This window comes from Globicephala melas, chromosome 2 (genome assembly GCF_963455315.2).
Source record: "Globicephala melas chromosome 2, mGloMel1.2, whole genome shotgun sequence".
NCBI lineage: Eukaryota > Metazoa > Chordata > Mammalia > Artiodactyla > Delphinidae > Globicephala > Globicephala melas.
In genome coordinates this window covers 172559707-172577611 of record NC_083315.2, presented here as the reverse complement: position 1 = coordinate 172577611, position 17905 = coordinate 172559707, and the positions used below count along the sequence as shown (strand labels likewise).

The window sequence follows — 17905 nt, the reverse complement described above, 5'->3', positions numbered from 1 at the left end:
TCCATGAGTTTGACAAAGGAAGAAAAACAAAAGGCAGCAAGAGACTCCTTCTGGATAAGCAGTTCCTATTCTGTATTCATACCTCTACACCAGCAACAGCACAGCTCAGATGAGGCACAAGGTGGGGTTCTCGGCACATTCACACACGATCAAACCAATTACCCACGCTGCATCTGTCCTGCAGTAAACAGCCTGGACTGGTACCACCTCCGCGCCTCCCGCCCCCGTGACCGGGAGAAACCCCGCCACAGAAAAGAACCCTTCTTTTGTGAGAACGAGCCAGAGCCTAAGCTGTCATTACACAGCAAAAACCTAGCGAGAACAAAAACCCAGCGGCAGACTGATGTAGAAAACCCAGAACATACCTGAATTCTTCAAATGCAAACATGACCTAGTCAGAGACAATTTCCTTATACTGCCTGGTAGCCTTTCTGGTTCGGAGGACAACCGTTTAGTCAGTCAGATGGTGCAAAGTGCAGAAGAAAGAGGCGGGTTTGCACCCCCCGACCCCCCATATTCTGAAGTAGAAGGCTTTCTGCAGACGGGCCTGCAGCCTCCAGCCAGCCAGCTGCTGATGAGCAGCAGCTGACAGGCAGGCAGCTAGAGGACCACGTGATCATTCCAGCAAGTCTGATTAACGCAGCGAACGCTGAGGCTCCACGCTGGGAGCTGGGTCAGTCCCGGGCAAGAAGTGGAACCCCAGGCACGCCTGGGATCCTGGGGAAATCACACAACACACGCCCCCCCAGCAAGAACCATACGGGGGATAGGGTGGGGGGCAAGAGTGTAAAGGCACCAGAGCGCGATCTGTTCCCCCGCACGCTGCTGGGTCACCTCCCCGCGGCCGCCGCTGTGCTCAGGGTCAGGTACGATGACCACCGTGGGCAGCGAACGCAGAGGAGACTGATACCGGGCTGCGTGCTACCGGAAATTCTTCAGAATTCTGTATTTTACCCTTCCACTATCAAACATTATTTTAGCACAAATGCACAAGCTGCTCTAGAATGACAGAATTCACATTTTATGCCCGGCACTTTACCACGAACATCACCCTGTAAGTCAACCAGGATGCGTGACCTCATTTATCTGATTATTCATTTATTGAGTACCTAATATGTACCAGCCTCCAATTCCTTGAAGTACAAAAACTGCTGTAATAATTTCAGAACAGAAGTTAAGAAAAAGGAAACGAGACGTCAGCCAAAAAAAGAGGAATGTTTCCCTGCTTGTAAAGCCCGAGCTGGCCAGATTTGCCAAGTGAGCTGAGGTTGTGCTCTGAAAGTTGCCATTAAGGAGAACCGTAGCATCTGGATTGCAAATCTTTATAAAATAAGGCAGGCAGATCTCAAATAAAAACCGGCGAGTCACTCGACTTTTCTGCTCTCCCTCACACCGGTCACTGACTCTGATTCTACCTCAGGAAGGTTTCTTTGAATCTGACCCTGCCCCACTCCCAGACCCACTGCCTCGGCTCTCGCCTTCAGCATTCCCCTCGTAGTCTCCTGCATTAGTAACTGGTCTTCCTTGTTCCGTCCCTTCTCTAACAATCTACCAGAACAATTGTTCTCAGTCTGACTTTGATGTCCACCTATTTCAACCCTTAGTTCCTCGGTGGTCACGGGATTGAGTAAAAATGTCTCAGCGCAACACACAAAGTCTTATTTCTCCAACTTTCTTCCATTAAAACTTTTCACAGCCCCCAAAATTCAGCTAGACACTCTCAGTTCCCAAAATAAGCCAGGCCCTCTGTCCTCTGGTCCCCAGGCCAACTAGCCCAGATTATTTCTTGCTCCCCACATGGGCTGCACCCTTCCACGTGGCCCCCATTGTTCCCTGGGCTGCTCCGTCCCCAGGGGCCTGACCCATCCGCAGGATGGTCAGCTGCTCTCTCTGCTGTCAACTGCGCTGCATTACAGCACCCTGCCCACCCCACATCTATGAGGCCCTTGAGGGAGGTCTGTGTGAAGTTAATGTCTGTATTCCCAGGGCCCGGTAGAGAGCTTGACAGGGAGGAGTTAGTAAAGGTTTGCTGAGCGAACCTCCGCAGCTTTCTATGAGGGAGCAAAAGCAAGCTAGGGCATGTGTGTATTCACACAAAGGTGCTCAGGATGAAGGAGCTCCTCTTTAAAGTAATGAAGTGATGACGGCCAACTGAGGCGACTGACTGGTGAGCAGGATACTCTGGGGAGTCCTCTGTCCCTCAAACCACACAGCAGTCATCAACTACGCCGGCCCAGATGCCTTCCACAGTATTCCTGACAGCCTCTGCCGAGACCCTCTAGGGGTGGCAGCTTCCTGGCCGCACTGTGATAGATCAGAAAACGCAGGAGAGGCAGAGTCACTAAATAACCCAAGTTTAAGTCCCAGACCTGCCACCTGCTAACTCTGTGATCACCGGCAGCCTGAGACTCCCTGTATGTAAAACGGGAAGAATGCGGATCCTGCCCAAGGACCCGACAAGGCAGGACTTGTGAAAGTTCTTTACAAGCATGTAGAGTTACAGAGATGTTCTTCACTGTCTTCATTACTTCACAAGGTGGTCTCTCGCTGACAGCGCTGGGACGGCTCTTCTCTATGTGAGGCCACCCTGGCACTGAAGTTCTGTCTGTTCACAGGAGCTCATTTAATTTTTTTCCCAGGGGGAAGAGGGGCAAGGTATTTCTGTCCTGTGATTCTCAGGACAGGAATACAAGATAAATGGATATGCAGATAAAATCACTGTCCTAAGTCCTTTAAAAAAAAAAAAGCAGTAGAGTTTATCCAAGTCTTAGGAAGAACAATTTACCCATACCAAATAAAATGATATGATGTTTTAATTTATTAAACTACCTGGTTAGAGTCACAGATGGATGGGGTAGGGGCAAGCTTCTCGAGGGAAAGGAGACACCAGACCGAGCACCCACTGCCCATCCTTCCCACCCTTGAGGGCGGGGGTAGTAAACAGCAGACACCCCACAATGACTCGACGGATCTGTTGGTTGGTCTAATAAAGGTCATAACCTACATTCCCGGTACTCTTTGCAAGGCATGGGGGGGTAGCAGGGGCCTTAACCCCCAGAGACTGGGCACGGTGAGAACTGCCAGATGTGCTCTACCATGGCCGCCAGGAAGGTCCAGCGTGGTGATGAGGCCTGGTGGGTTAGAGAACCTTTGCACTTCACGCCTGGTTTCCACCGGCGACTCAAGAATCTCCTCTTGGAGAGCTGGTTATACCTTTCAGGGCAATTCTTTTAAGGTCCTAGTAGAGTTGATAGAAATGGTGAAAAATCGCCAAATCCTAGCACCAAGTGTATTTGAGACATAATTTTATGAGATTCCCCAATCTACTAATAAGAGAACAGAGGCCACAGTGGTTAAGTAACTTGCCCAAGATCATATGGCTATGAAGTGGCAGAGCAATGACTTGCACCCGGGTAGGTTTATTTATTTGGCTGTGCCGGGTCTTAGTTGCGGCATGAGAGATTTTTAGTTGTGGCATGCATGCAGGATCTAGTTCCCTGACCAGGGATCAAACCCAGGTCCCCTACATAGGGAGCGTGGAGTCTTAACCACGGGACCACCAGGGAAGTCCCGCCTGCACCTGGTTAGGTTTAATGCCAAAGTTTTTAACCCCTGTGCCTGCTTGGGGTTCCAACGCCACAGACCCAACTGCCTCAGGCTACCTCCCTAAGAGGACTTATTCCACAGACTGTCAGGCAGCCGTGGCCCTGAGACAGGGCTGGGACATGGCAAACCTTTGAGGTTCCTTCATCCAGCTGGCCCTGGCTAATCCCCAGATTTCACAGCCAGACAAGAGACCGCTAAGGGCTGAAAAGGTGGTTCAGCTGCCCCAGGAAGTAGGAAAACCTGAGTTGACATGGCCTTCGGACCAGATTGGGAAGGAGTGTGCTTCAGAGGCTGGGCAATCGCACCTGGCCACTTGATAACTAATAACACCACAGTGTCAGGAACAGGGACTCCTGGCCACTCCACTCCCCTCTAAGTGGCACTTCTGTGACTATACAGTGCTTTAAAAAAGAGTGATCCCAGGCCATCCACCAGTGACAAAGCATGCTCCTACTCTGTGACTTACGCTCCCTTTGTAACACGAAGGAACAACCAGACAGTAATTTTTTAGGCTTTTGTTTTTTTAAATGCCACTTACTTGGAACATGAAACTGATATGAACACAAAACTGATAAAAATGGAAGAGCCCCAGACTACCTGCTACCGGGCTTTCCCCTCCCTCCACCAGGGTCAGGACCAGAGTCAGCCTGGCAACACCAGGCCTAGATGACCTGGCAGCCCCATCAGCACTGACCTTTTGAGGCCTCTCCGAGCTACACGTCATCACGCTCACCCTTGTCACTCTGGACTCACTTCCTCTTCCCGGTCTCATCCTATGAACAGAAGCCTCCTGACTGGGCCCGGCTGTCCCATCAGGTCCCACTACTGACCTGCTGCCTGTACTGGCCGTGCAGGCTGCCCGAGGCTTCCGCAGAAAAACAGGCGTGGGGATAACGGAGCAGAAGCACGGTGGGTGACAGGAGGTGTTCCCAAACCTGGGACAATCTTGGAAAGCCACATGAGAAGGATGTTTGAAACCGGTGTCCTTCCTTAGCTTAAGGTGCACACGCTCAGCTTGCCGCAACATGGCTTTCCACGTGAGATGGTCAATTTCCCAAGGAAGTGGAGTCATGATTTAATTGTTGGCGCTGAATCCTCATCCAGCTCCTTTAGAGACTGACAGTCTATGAGTTCCAGGCCCTGAGGTCCCATGGGTTTGAGGCATCACAACCAGTGTTTCCTCTGCCACTTTTTTTTTGCAGTACGCGGGCCTCTCACTGTTGTGGCCTCTCCCATTGCGGAGCACAGGCTCCGGACGCGCAGGCTCAGTGGCCATGGCTCACGGGCCCAGCTGCTCTGCGGCATGTGGGATCTTCCCAGACCGGGGCACGAACCCGTGTCCCCTGCATCGGCAGGCAGACTCTCAACCACTGTGCCACCAGGGAAGCCCCTCTGCCACTTTTTTAGGTTAGGTTTTTAGGTTTGCACAGCCATGATGTATGTGCAACAAAACAAGGACTGGGCATCTGAGCAGAGACTAGCATTCCCATCACATGAGCAGGAACGCTCTGACATGCACGGGCCCGTACACTTGCGGCTGTGCTGCATACAGACCAAGCGGGAGGGAACATAAAGGGAAACCAGCTACAGACAAGACTGAAAATCCGACTCTGTCCTCACGGCCTGGCTGCAGATGTTCCACTGAGCAGGGGAATGAGCCTAACAAGAGACACTCGAGAGTGTGCTCAGTGGCCTTCCTGGTCGCACCCCAGCTCCTGATCACCCTGCCATCTGACCCCTTCCGGCACAGTCACCCACCCCAGCACCTCCCAGGGAAAACCCACAACTCCTCCTCACTGCAGAATGGAGTCTCGGCACCCCAGCCGGGCCTTCCCGCCTCCACCCACTTCCCACCCTGCCAACCCGGGACCCGGACGTGGGGGTCTCCCCGCCTCCTCTCCACAGAGGTTATGGAGACTGGGGTTCTGAACCCAGTGCTACTACCTGCCTGAGAAGCCTCGGGAAAACTCGCTCCCATCTAAGCCTCAGTCTCTAATCTCAGAACGGGGATGACAGCGTGCGTGTGGGATGCTGGGGAGAGGAAGTGCTGGCACACGTTAACCGCACGCCACGGTGGCTAATATTACCGCATGTTGCAAAATCCCATTGAGCGCCCTCCTGACCAAAGCCAGCCGACAATAAGCTCTAAAACTCAGCAATTCCTGTGACAATCAACAGCTATTATTTTAAAAATCTCACATACTGTACAAAAGTCTTGTACTGAGGAGTAATCTCTGTCCATCACGTGTCTTAGGCCTCTGACCAGGTGAGAGTCACTGGGGACAGTGTCTAAGGGGGCTGGTGACAGGAGACCTGAGGGGTTTAGCCCCTCACAACCTCCATCAGAAATGTATGGACAGGGCCTTCCCTGGCGGTCCAGTGCTTAAGACTCCGCGCTCCCAATGCAGGGGGCCCAGGTTCGATCCCTGGTTGGGGAACTAGATCCCGCATGCATGCTGCAACTGAAGACCCCGCACGCCACAACTAAGACCCGGTGCGGCCAAATAAATAAATAAATATTAAAAAAAAAGAAATGTACAGACATTCCAGGTGAAACAACATGCTTGCTATGCAAATACAGCGTCAAGAGAAATCCGCCACGATATGGAACCACCGGCTCTGAACTCTCCTATTTTGAATCGGTGGGGAGCCCACTAGCAGTGACCTTTGTTTTCAGTCCTTTCTAAGCCTTCACAAGGCAGAGCACAATCTTAGGCATAGATTTCTTTGTCAGAGATGTGCTGAATGCACTGAACGTGCTTTTATTCCAGTTGAATTAACCTTTCAAAAATTTAAAACCACACAAAACCCTCACCTCGTTGAAAGCACAGGGAACGTGTGAGTCCTGCTCCAGTAACTCCTCCCCCCAAACTACATGTCACCTGAACTATTTAACTTCAAAACAAAAGTTTTAAAGACATCCCTTGCCTCCATGTTGAGAATTCTATTTAAAGTAAAAGCTATCTTTGGAGCAATGTCTATTTAGGTCTTCTGCCCATTTTTGGATTGGGTTGTTGGTTTTTTTGTTATTGAGCTGCATGAGCTGCTTGTAAATTTTGGAGATTAATCCTTTGTCAGTTGCTTCATTTGCAAATCTTTTCTCCCATTCTGAGGGTTGTCTGTTGGTCTTGTTTATGATTTCCTTTGCTGGGCAAAAGCTTTTAAGTCTCATTCGGTCCCATTTGTTTATTTTTGTTTTTATTTCCATTTCTCTAGGAGTAGGGTCAAAAAGGATCTAGACATTTCTCCAAAGAAGATATACAGACTGCCAACAAACACATGAAAGAATGCTCAACATCATTAATCATTAGAGAAATGCAAATCAAAGCTACAATGAGATATCACCTCACTCCAGTCAGAATGGCCATCATCAAAAAATCTAGAAACAATAAATGCTGGAGAGGGTGTGGAGAAAAGGGAACACTCTTGCACTGTTGGTGGGAATGTGAATTGGTACAGCCACTATGGAAAACAGTATGGAGGTTCCTTAAAAAACTACAAATAGAAAGACCATACGACCCAGCAATCCCACTACTGGGCATATAACCTGAGAAAACCATAATTCAAAAAGAGTCATGTACCAAAATGTTCATTGCAGCTCTATTTACAATAGCCAGGACATGGGAGCAACCTAAGTGTCCAGTAACAGATGAATGGATAAAGAAGATGCGGTACATACATACAATGGAATATTACTCAGCCATAAAAAGAAATGAAATTGAGTTATTTGTAGTGAGGTGGATGGACCTAGAGTCTGTCATACAGAGTAAAGTAAGTCAGAAAGAGAAAAACAAATACTGTATGCTAACACATATATATGGAATCTAAGGAAAAAAAAAAAAGGTCATGAAGAACCTAGGGGTAAGGCAGGAATAAAGACACAGACCTACTAGAGAATGGACTTGAGGATATGGGGAGGGGGAAGGGTAAGCTGTGACAAAGCGAGAGAGTGGCATGGACATATACACACTACCAAATGTACAACAGATAGCTAGTAGGAAGCAGCCGCATGGCACAGGGAGATCAGCTCGGTGCTTTGTGACCACCTAGAGGGATGGGCTAGGGAGGGTGGGAGGGAGGGAAACATAAGAGTGAAGAGATATGGGAACATATGTGTATGTATAACTGATTCACTTTGTTATAAAGCAGAAACTAACACACCATTGTAAAGCAATTATACTGCAATAAAGATGTTAAAAAAATAAAGTAAAAGCTATCCAAAAAAATCATTCCACGATTAAGCAAACACAATCACAATCCATTTTTCAGTCTCCCACTGTTCAGAAGTAGGAGTTTACTGGTAATTACTTCTTCATTCCTGTCTACATCAACCCCTCTCACCCAATAAGCACTCTCTAAGTATCTGTACCAGGTTATTGAAAACTATCCTTGCATTCCCTCAACAAATTTCTGTGTGAAAAGCTAAAGCCTTCAGTTTCATATTCTAATGAAGGAAGTAAGATAATAAATAAGAAAAAGATGGTAAAATAGGGCAAAGTACCAGAGTGATGGGGGAGGAGCTACTGAACTTAAAAGAGGTAACAGGAAAGGCCCCTCTCAGGTAGGGATATTTAAGCTGAGATGTGAATGACAAGTAGGGACAGTTGTGCAAATACCAGGGGAAGATCAGTGTGGGCAGACAACATAGCTGGTACAGAGGCCCGAGGGCGGAGGAAACTAGCTTGGCTTCTGCCCTTCCACAAGTGTGGCTGGAACGGAGAAGGAGCGAGTAGAGGGGGATGGAGACAGAGGGGAAAGCAGGGCTTTATCAGCAGGGAAGCTGCTGAAGAGCTTTAAGCAATGGAGTACCATGACCTGATTTTCATTTTTAGAAGGAAATGGAAGTGGGAGAAGCTGCTGCAGCTGTGCAGGTGAAAGATGGTGGGCTGTGGACTCCAGGGGCAGCAGCAGATGAGAGACAAGTTGATAGGTTGGGGGCAGGTTTCAGAGAGTCTTTTTCACAACTCAGTTGTTTCACGTTGTGTTTCATGAAACAGGGCAAAGACTGAAAATATTTCAACAGAAATACTAAGACACTGGACTTCCCTGGCAGTCCAGTGGCTAAGACTTCCACTGCAGGGGGTGCAGGTTCGATCCCTGGTCGGGGAACTGAGATCCTGCATGCCAAAGAAAAAAGAAAAATACTAAGACACCACCAGGGCCATGAGCCAAAGGGAGTGGGAGCCCCACAAGAGGAGGTCCTGCCTCGTCTTTCCCGTTCTACCCCAGGGCCTGGAACACAGGACTAGTCAATCAATATCTGCTGAATTAACGAATCAGCAGTTTGTAGATTTAGGGAAGATTTCATAAAAAGATGAAATTGGGTTAAGTCAGCAGTCCTCTTTCCAGTGCAAGCATCAAATAAAAGGGCAGATTATCCTTTTGAATGAACAAGTGCAGCTGCTCCGATGTCACCCAGAGAGACAGAAATTTGCCGAGAGAGTCTTACCAGGAATAGAGAGAGAATCAAGATATAAAAGCACGTAAAGCAAATTCCTACATTCATTCGAGAACTGTTTCCTGGGCACCTGCTGTGTGTCCAGCAACGCTCTATCCCTGAGAGGGGAGGGAGGGTGAAGGAAGATTCAGACACATCTCAGGTCTCTCCAACAGTCAGGAACAGAGCACACAGACGAACAAAACTACAGGATGAGAGTCAGGACTGGTAAGTCAGTGTGCAAGGGGTCTGGAGCCGTGATGTAGGATTTTATAGTTGGTTTTTTTTGAAAAAATTTTTTTAATACAGCAGGTTCTTATTAGTTATCCATTTAATACATATTAGTGTATATGTGTCAATCCCAACCTCCCAATTCATCACCCCCCCCAACCCCCCGCCACCGCTGATTCCCCCCTTGGTGTCTATACGTTTGTTCTCTACGTCTGTGTCTCTATTTATCCCCTGCAAATCAGTTCAACTATACCATTTTTCTAGGTTCCACATGTATGCGTTAATATACATTTGTTTTTCTCTTTCTGACTTACTTCACTCTGTATGACAGTCTCTAGGTCCATCCACGTCTCTACAAATGACCCAATTTCGTTCCTTTCTATGGCTGAGTAATATTCCATTATACCTACGTACCACATCTTCTTCATCCATTTGTCTGTCGATGGGCATTTAGGTTGCTTCAGTTTTTCCCTACTTCAGCTCACTGTTCTTATCAAGACCCTCTTGAACCCTGGTTCCCTCGTGCAGCTGCTGATGAGCTTGGAGTGTGAAGGGCTGCGCTGTGGTCCCAGCTCCACTCGTCACCAGCTGAGTGCCCTGCGGCAAGGGCACTTTACCGGAGGCTCAGCTTAGTTACCTATAAAATGGGGACCATAATTCCTGTCCTGCTCCCTCACAAAGAAAGAGGGTCAGATACAACAGTAGGTGTGCCAGTGTTTTGTAACTGTGAGTGCTACATAAATAAATGTTATTCTTTTTTTATTATAAATTTATTTAATGAATTAATTAATTTATTTTTGGCTGCATTGGGTCTTCATTGCTGTGTGCGGGCTTTCTCTAGTTGTGGCGAGCGGGGGCTGCTCTTCGTTGTGGTGCGCGGGCTTCTCATTGCGGTGGCTTCTCTTGTTGCGGAGCACGGGCTCTAGGCACGTGGGCTTCAGTAGTTGTGGCACGCAGGCTCAGTAGTTGTGGCTCGCGGGCTCTAGAGCGCAGGCTCAGTAGTTGTGGTGCACGGACTTAGTTGCTCCACGGCATGTGGGATCTTCCAGGACCAGGGCTCGAACCCATGTCCCCTGCATTAGCAGGCAGATTCTTAACCACTGCGTCACCAGGGAAACCCCAATAGTGCTATTCTTAACAACAAAAGAAATGATCCTTTTCTACTTTGTGCTATCTGAGATCTTGATAAAGCAGGAATTTTAAGTATTCATTCAGGTCAGATAATTAGATGATCCATAAATGCAATTTACTACCCAGGTGACCAAGAGAATTCATATAAACACCCAAAATTGTGGGAATTCAGGGCTGAAAGGACATGAAGTCAAATTAGTCAAACCCCACTCCTGGGTAAGCTACCTAAATGCTTATATCCTCCACAAGCACTCATTTCTGTCAAAGTATAAACTTCAAAAAGCTAAAAACATAACTCTCTCACAAATATATAGTATGCATGTATTAACTAAGTCCTTAATGAGGGAACCAGCAGGATGGCAAAGCTGGTTCAAAGGTGGTGGAAAAAAAGAATGCTGTAATAATCTTGCCAAATTAGATACAAAACTGGTTAATATCCTACACAGCAATTAAACTGTAACTTTTGAGGTTATCTCTTCTACTAAACAGAAATCATTTAGATCTCTTCTGGACAGAAAAAGATCACCTGTCACTTATCAATTTTTCACAAGTTAAAATCTAACTTTACAAAAGTAAGTCAACTCCAAGAATATCAGATACCCCTTAGACAGGTTTGCTAGACAATGCTCTTGAGTGACATTGGAAGGGCACATAATAATCAATTTGCCTTTTCTCCAAGTTTTAGGTAATTTTCCTAAAATATCTAAACCTAGCTTACTATCCATTCCAATGAACTGGTTGAAAAGGATGAGAAGTTCTTTCCTATCTGGTCCATTTTTTGCTTCTGCCTCATTTATATCCTCTTAATTTGTAAAAGAAATCCTTTCAAATAATTGAAGTCAATTCTAAATTATTGCTTTGTCTTCCTAGGTCAAATCATCTGAAATTTGGGGGGGCCCTGTTTTCCAGAATTTCCAGCCTTCAGTGCTTCTCCGAATTCTCTCTAGCTATCACACTTGTGAGTCTCTTAAAGACAAAAAGGGAACATCTGATTCACAGGCACTGATTCACAGAGTCCCCTCCCCCAGGCTCTGGCTATTCTGAGGCAGTTACCATAATTAACTCTAATTTCCTAACTTCACAAAACCACCCCTATCACTCCTTCCTTTCCAATATAACCGTGCTTGGAAGTCACAAACCAAACCCACTACAGAGAGGCACATATAAACCCAACCCACACTAAATGCACAATAATATGAAGTCAAAGAAGAAATCTAATGGATCAGAGAATGTCTTGCTCATATCTGTATTTTCCACAGAGGCTAGGAAATTAGAATGAATAAACAAACAGATTAATTAAGTAAATGCTCTAAAGAACTGAAAGAATGAATGGATTCCAAAGGCTGTGGCATGTTAAGTGTCTCTTAAGAGGCTAAGTAAGGAAGGGAATTTCCGGGGACTAGTCCAGCGGGAGCCTTCAGAAATGGAGACCGGCTTAGTCCGCTTGGGTTGTGGCGTAACGGACCCCGTGGCTTATAACAATTTATTTCTTACAGTTCTGGGGGCTGGAGGTCTGAGATCAGAGTGCCAGCATGGTCAGGCGAGGACCCTCTTCCAGGTCACAGACCTCTCACTGGGTCCTCACACAGTGGAAAGAACCAGGGAGCCCTGCGGGGTCTCTCTCACAAGAGAACTAATCCCACTTCTGAGGGCTCCACCCTCGTAACACAATCACCCAAAGGCCCCACACCTCCTAACACCATCACATAGGGATTACAACATGTGAATTTTGGGGGGACACGAACATTCACATCATAGCAACGACCAAATGAATGAACACTGTGGGAATTTCTAGCACCTACTGGCAAGGCAGGGATGAAGATATTTGATTTTGAAGGCAGGGAATTAAAGGAGTATAAATGCATACATGTAAAATCAACCCACACAGGTCTGAAGGCACCTATGCTGCCCTCAAAGCCAGCGGTCCTCCCTAAGGTCTGAAGTCTAGGCACCAATCCAGGCCATGCAAGCTCCTCCTAATCTGCAAGCACTGAAAAGGAAAACCTTCATTTCACACATGTTCTGAGAACAGAGATAATGACAAAGAAATTACATGAATATATGCCTAAGAGAGGTGTAACGTGAAAAGTCCTGCTTTAGATAAATGTATTTTTTTCCCTCTAAAAGCTAGTTTTTCTTTCTCATATTTTATTTTGTTTGTTTGTTTATTTATTTATTTGGTGGTACGCGGGCCTCTCACTGTTGTGGCCTCTCCCGTTGCGGAGCACAGGCTCCGGACGCGCAGGCTCAGCGGCCATGGCTCACGCGCCCAGCCGCTCCGCGGCATGTGGGATCTTCCCGGACAGGGGCACGAACCTGCATCCCCTGCATCGGCAGGCGGACTCTCAACCACTGCGCCACCAGGGAAGCCCCTCTTTCTCATATTTTATTTCTGATAATCAGGCTTTCTCTATTTCTGATCTCCTACTAAAATATACAGGGTAGTGTTTTTCCTCATCCAAAATAGCACAGCTTCTTAGTTTCCAAAAAAGTTCCATTTGCATGAATCTTACAATGGTGTTTATATTCCTTCTTACAAAAAGCTCTGACAACCAGCATATAACCCTGGTGTTTAAATTAATAGGTATGAGGACAAACTGATTAAAGACCTTCCTGTGGATTGCTAGTGCTACGCTGGGATTTGTTAGGTAGCTGACTAAATTTGGAACTGCGGTTCTTTTTTAAAAGATGTATTCTTGCTAACACGAAAAAAATAAGCATTTTCTAAGCCTCACTCTCAAACCATTCAACTCTCCTATGATACTACCTTCCATGGGCTCACAGTAAATACTGAATAAAAGAAAGAAAAAGAGGGCAAAAAGGACACAGGCACTGAATGAAGCAAACCTTGAGAGCCACTGTACGACATCAGAAGAACATGGATTTTGAAGGATTTCATAGTTTTCACTGATAACGAGAAGTGGCCTAAGGAAAAGGTCAGTCCGATCCTCCCACTTTGACCAAAGACAGAGAAAACCACAGCCCCCCGTTCAGGGTCACAGAACTACTGTCAGAGCTGGAATTAGAACTGAAGTCTTCTGATTTCCAATTTAAGTGCTGTACATCAGTGGCTCTCAAAAATGGGGTCCTTCGCCAGCTGTGTGAGCATTACTTGGGAGCTTGTCAAAGAGGAAAATCCTCAGCCCTGTCTCCAGACGAAGTGCATCAGAGACTTTGGGAGGACGGAACCCAGCAAGCTGTGTGTTTTAACAAGCTCTCCAGGGGAGTCTGATGCATGGTCAAGATGGAGAAATACTGACCGCTCTAACACCTGTGATTCTCAGCTTGGGGGGATTCTGTCCTCTTAATCACTACAGAACAAGTTAAAACCCAAAGGGCACGAAGACGTTAATTCTTGCATAACTTAAAATAGCAAAAAACTGGAAATAAACTAAATGTCCTCAACGAGGGATTGCTCAAATAAAGTACATATACAAAGAGTCTTTATAAGTATAGACCTACATCAACTGCCTAGACGTTACTACTGTTGAGTAAAAACATTAGAGGATTATTACAAACTGTGAATTATCGTATGATACACACTTCCAGAAATCAAACAATAAAACAAGTTATAGAAAGGCCTATAGTGTATTCTCACTTATGCCCCATCATATACAGGCACACCAGAGATACTGCGGGTTCAGCTCCAGATCACCACAATAATGCAATACAATGAATCACACAAATGTTTTGATTTCCCAGTGAATAGAAAAGTTCTATTTACACTACAGCTTATTAAGTGTGCAATAGCATTATGTCTAAAAAATGTACATACCTTAGTTAGAAAATACTTTATTACTAAAAAACGCTCACCATCATCTGAGCCTTCAGTGAGTCGTAGTAGGAACATCAAAGATCACGCACAGATTACAAAACAAATAAAATAATAATAATAATAAAGTTCGAAATATTGCAAGAATTACCAAAACGTGGCACAGAGACACGAAGTGACTGAGCAAATGCTGTTGGAAAAATGGTGCCCACAAACTTGCAGGACACAGGGTTGCCACGAACCTTCCACCTGTAATAAAAAAACGCAGTACCTGCGAAGCGCAGTAAAGCCAGGTCGGCCTGTACATCACATACAACACAGCGCAGTAGTTACAGACTAAGTCTTTAGATCACAGAGCTCACCACTAAGGAGCAAATTACTGCACTGCTGTCAACATCAGTTTCCTTCTGAGTAAAATGGGGTAACACTGTCGTCTCATAGGGTTTTGGTGAGAATCAAATGATGCGATGCACATGGAGCCACTATGAAACAGCTCTTAGGCTGAGCTGTTTCATTATTACTATGCTTTTATCTGTGTACATATGTGCATAAGGAGATGTTCGGAAGCATGTTAGCCAAAATGCTAACAACTGTTTATCTCCAGGGGATTGAATATGCCCTGGTCATCTGTACTTTATTTTTTGTACTTTCCCGTACTGCTGAATTTTTACAATGAATAGGTATGGTTTTTATAAAAACAACAACACTGCTTTGTATATACCCTCCCAACATACAGATAAGTGTACTATATGAATGTGCTCTCTATTCCAATAGAATTCACGTGATAGGCAATATCTCAAATTAGAAACAGAGCAAGCTGAGGAGCCTGAGACCCTGGGCCTGGAACACTGTTGAATGAATGAAGGAACAGATGAATTGAGAGGCAACAGAGGGCAGCAGTGCTGAGTTTTGGAGCCAAACAGCTGGATTCAAATACCAGTTCTGTCAATTTCTAGCTGTTAAGCTTGAACACTTCATTTTTAACCCCTCTGATCCTGCGTTTCCTCACCTATAAAATGGGATTGTACCAATTTATAAGACTATTATGTGGATTAAATGAGACAGTAAACGTGAAAGCAGTTTGCATTTAGTAAAAGTTCAATAAAAGAGTTCTTTCCCTCTAGTCTCAAGTTTGCTAATGACAAACTGTGTGACACTGGACAAGTTCTCAGTTTTTCACCTATGAAATGAGTATAATATTCACCTACCCCTTGGGATGCTGTGATAATTATGTAAAAGCTTTTTGTATAGTATCAGGTACTATACAAATGGAAAGACTTACTATGATTATTATGGGAGTTTTTTGGTTCAATTTATATTATAGCCTCTTGGCTCCAATAAACTAAACTTGGACAGCCTTTAAAATCTGAGAAACATGCAGATTTTATTAATTAGTAATAATTTACTGACCTTCATGAACGTTCCCAGAATAGCCTAATCCCTGTCTACCTGAAAATAAAGTCTGCCTTGATCTGGCTGGAATCACTGCCTCCCAAGAAACCCTGGTCTATTTCAGCCCGTTGCTAAAGACTGCACAGCACAGAACGAGGGAGCTGGCGGAAGTGCTGGCGGCTTGTGGTTTTGTTCTCCTGATGAGAAAGATGGGAACTCTTGCTTCTTCCCACTGTTTAAGAGGAAGTACTAACCCATCTGAGATGCCTCCAGCTGAAACCCTTACCTAATGGACACACCCACGCTCTCACTGTGGAGCACCTCAGTGACAGCTGACATCTACAGAACCCTTTCAAAGCAGTTCTCCACACCGTCTTCTCTGGCCAAAGAATCATCTGCCATGGCAGGCAAGGCAGGGATTATTATGCTGACTTCAGAGGGGGGGAAACCATGGATCTAAGCGGTTAAAGTGCCCCTGATCAAAGTCAAGCCTTACACTGCCAGCCATGCTTGGTAACAGACAGGGAACTGCACATAGCATTGGATATTTTGAGTATGTCGGCTATCTCCCACGTGGTATAACATTGATTGTTCTCAATTAATGTCTCAATTTGACATCAACTCTCAACTTCAACTGGTCTACCTGACCATGGAGCACTGTCCAGCAAGAAATCTCCAGCACGAAACTTCGCAAACCACGTTTGACATGTTTGATCAGTCGTCGCACCTTCTCCATAAGCTGCTCAAATCTTTTTTTGCATTTCAGTTGTTTTTACCTTTCTTAAAATCATAAAGCATAATATGCTGAAAATGTTGCTTTTTTTCTTCCATCTTCAATACTAAAATGGCTACACAAAAATTTACCAATTTTGATAAGTTTTTTTAAAATGCATGCTGATATGACAGCTGTCACAATACAATCTAACAAAATTGTTTCAAATGAAGTTAAAGACAACTAAGCGCGACTAGAGCCAGCTTATGGAAAAAACCGAACGAACTTTTTGACCAACCCTGTACTTCCCTTTGGGAAAGATGAGAGGGGAGGGAAAATAAAGCTGTGCCTTTAGCCCTGCTTAATCAAGGACGGGGCCAGCGGCTGACACCAGGTAGCTTACATCAGGATCACTTTTCCCTAATGCGAACAACCGAGAAAGATACTTATGTTTATGCCTCCGGTTGACTTATTCTGCCCTAATTTTGCACGTCAGCACACTGTCCTCCCGGGTCTGAAAGAGCCACGGGACCACAGGCTAGCATACCAGAAGCGTCCTTGGACATCACTTAGTTCAGTCTCCTTTCAAAAACAGATCGATGGTGACGATGAGGTTCAGAGGAGGGAAATGACTCACCAAGGCTGCCAGGGAGCTTGGGCGGCGCAGGCCCAGAACCCAGCTCTCCTGGATCCAGGCCTAATGCCCTCTTTACCGCCTTCCTCAAGTGACTGACCTCAGACCTATCTCCAGTGACAACAGCCCTACGCCACCCTCGCTCCCTATGCCCTCCGTATCCTAATCCTTTCCTCTCTCGGAATCGAAGTCATGCCTCTTGGTAAGTGGACGCTCAGAATACACCACATGCTCAATGTGGCAGTAAAACACCCCCATCTCCAGACCTTTACTACATAAGGGATGAGCCTACATGCTGATTAACAGATACAGGATGGCCATCAACCTGCCCTTTAGGCACGAACGGCAACAGACAAAAGAAACTGAACTGTCCTTTCCTTCTGCTTCTCAACTTCCTCAAAGCTTGAAATTCTCAACGAGAAGCCAGATAGCTATGTTAGCCATACGAGAAATGCTGAAGGAGCTACGCTCGGGCAAACAATTACATTTACAAGTGATTTAAAAAATAAATGCAATAGCAAACACGGGGAATATCGAGTACTAACTGAAGGCTAGGATCACAGATAAACAGAGTATCTGGAACTCCACCACTGTGAATTTTTGAGCAGTACAGGGCTGTGACTCCTGAGCTTGGGACCTGCTGGGGCCCATGCTTTCCAGCCAAAAGGACAAGTCGCTTGTCTCTTTGTGCCTCAGGCTTTTCACCATGAAAAGAGAGCAGTAACAGCACCTACCTTCTGGGAGTACTGTGAAGATAAAACGAGACAGTGTATGTTAAGTGGTTAGAACAGGGATGGCATGTGAAGAGTACTCATTAATACAAGCTATTGCAATCCTTATTATTGAGTACATTAATTGAGAAACAGATTTCAGATCTTCTTACCAAGCTGCACTTTTACATTTAATCACATTTTCACAAACTATAAAACAATTAAATTACTGCCCAGAGAAAGATGACTTCAAGAGAGAGAGTACTGGAAGAAACTAACT

The 17905-nt window shown here is 45.7% G+C and overlaps 1 protein-coding gene across 5 annotated transcripts in view; it reads right to left on the bottom strand.

Moving 5' to 3' along the window:
* EVL (Enah/Vasp-like) overlaps nucleotides 1-17905 on the bottom strand; it is a 162646-nt gene that overhangs the window by 121264 nt on the left and 23477 nt on the right. For 2 of the 5 annotated variants that reach the window (XM_060295282.1, XM_030883378.3), the window contains exon 1: nucleotides 366-585. The exons of 2 other annotated variants lie outside the window; for them this stretch is intronic. Coding sequence is in view for 1 of the 3 variants with exons in the window: in XM_030883378.3 (XP_030739238.1) it covers nucleotides 366-388 (23 nt within the window). In the remaining 2 variants the exon portion in view is untranslated. Of the gene's footprint in view, nucleotides 1-82; nucleotides 215-365; nucleotides 586-17905 lie in introns of those variants that run through there. One more of the 5 variants, XM_060295283.1, reaches the window with a different exon arrangement.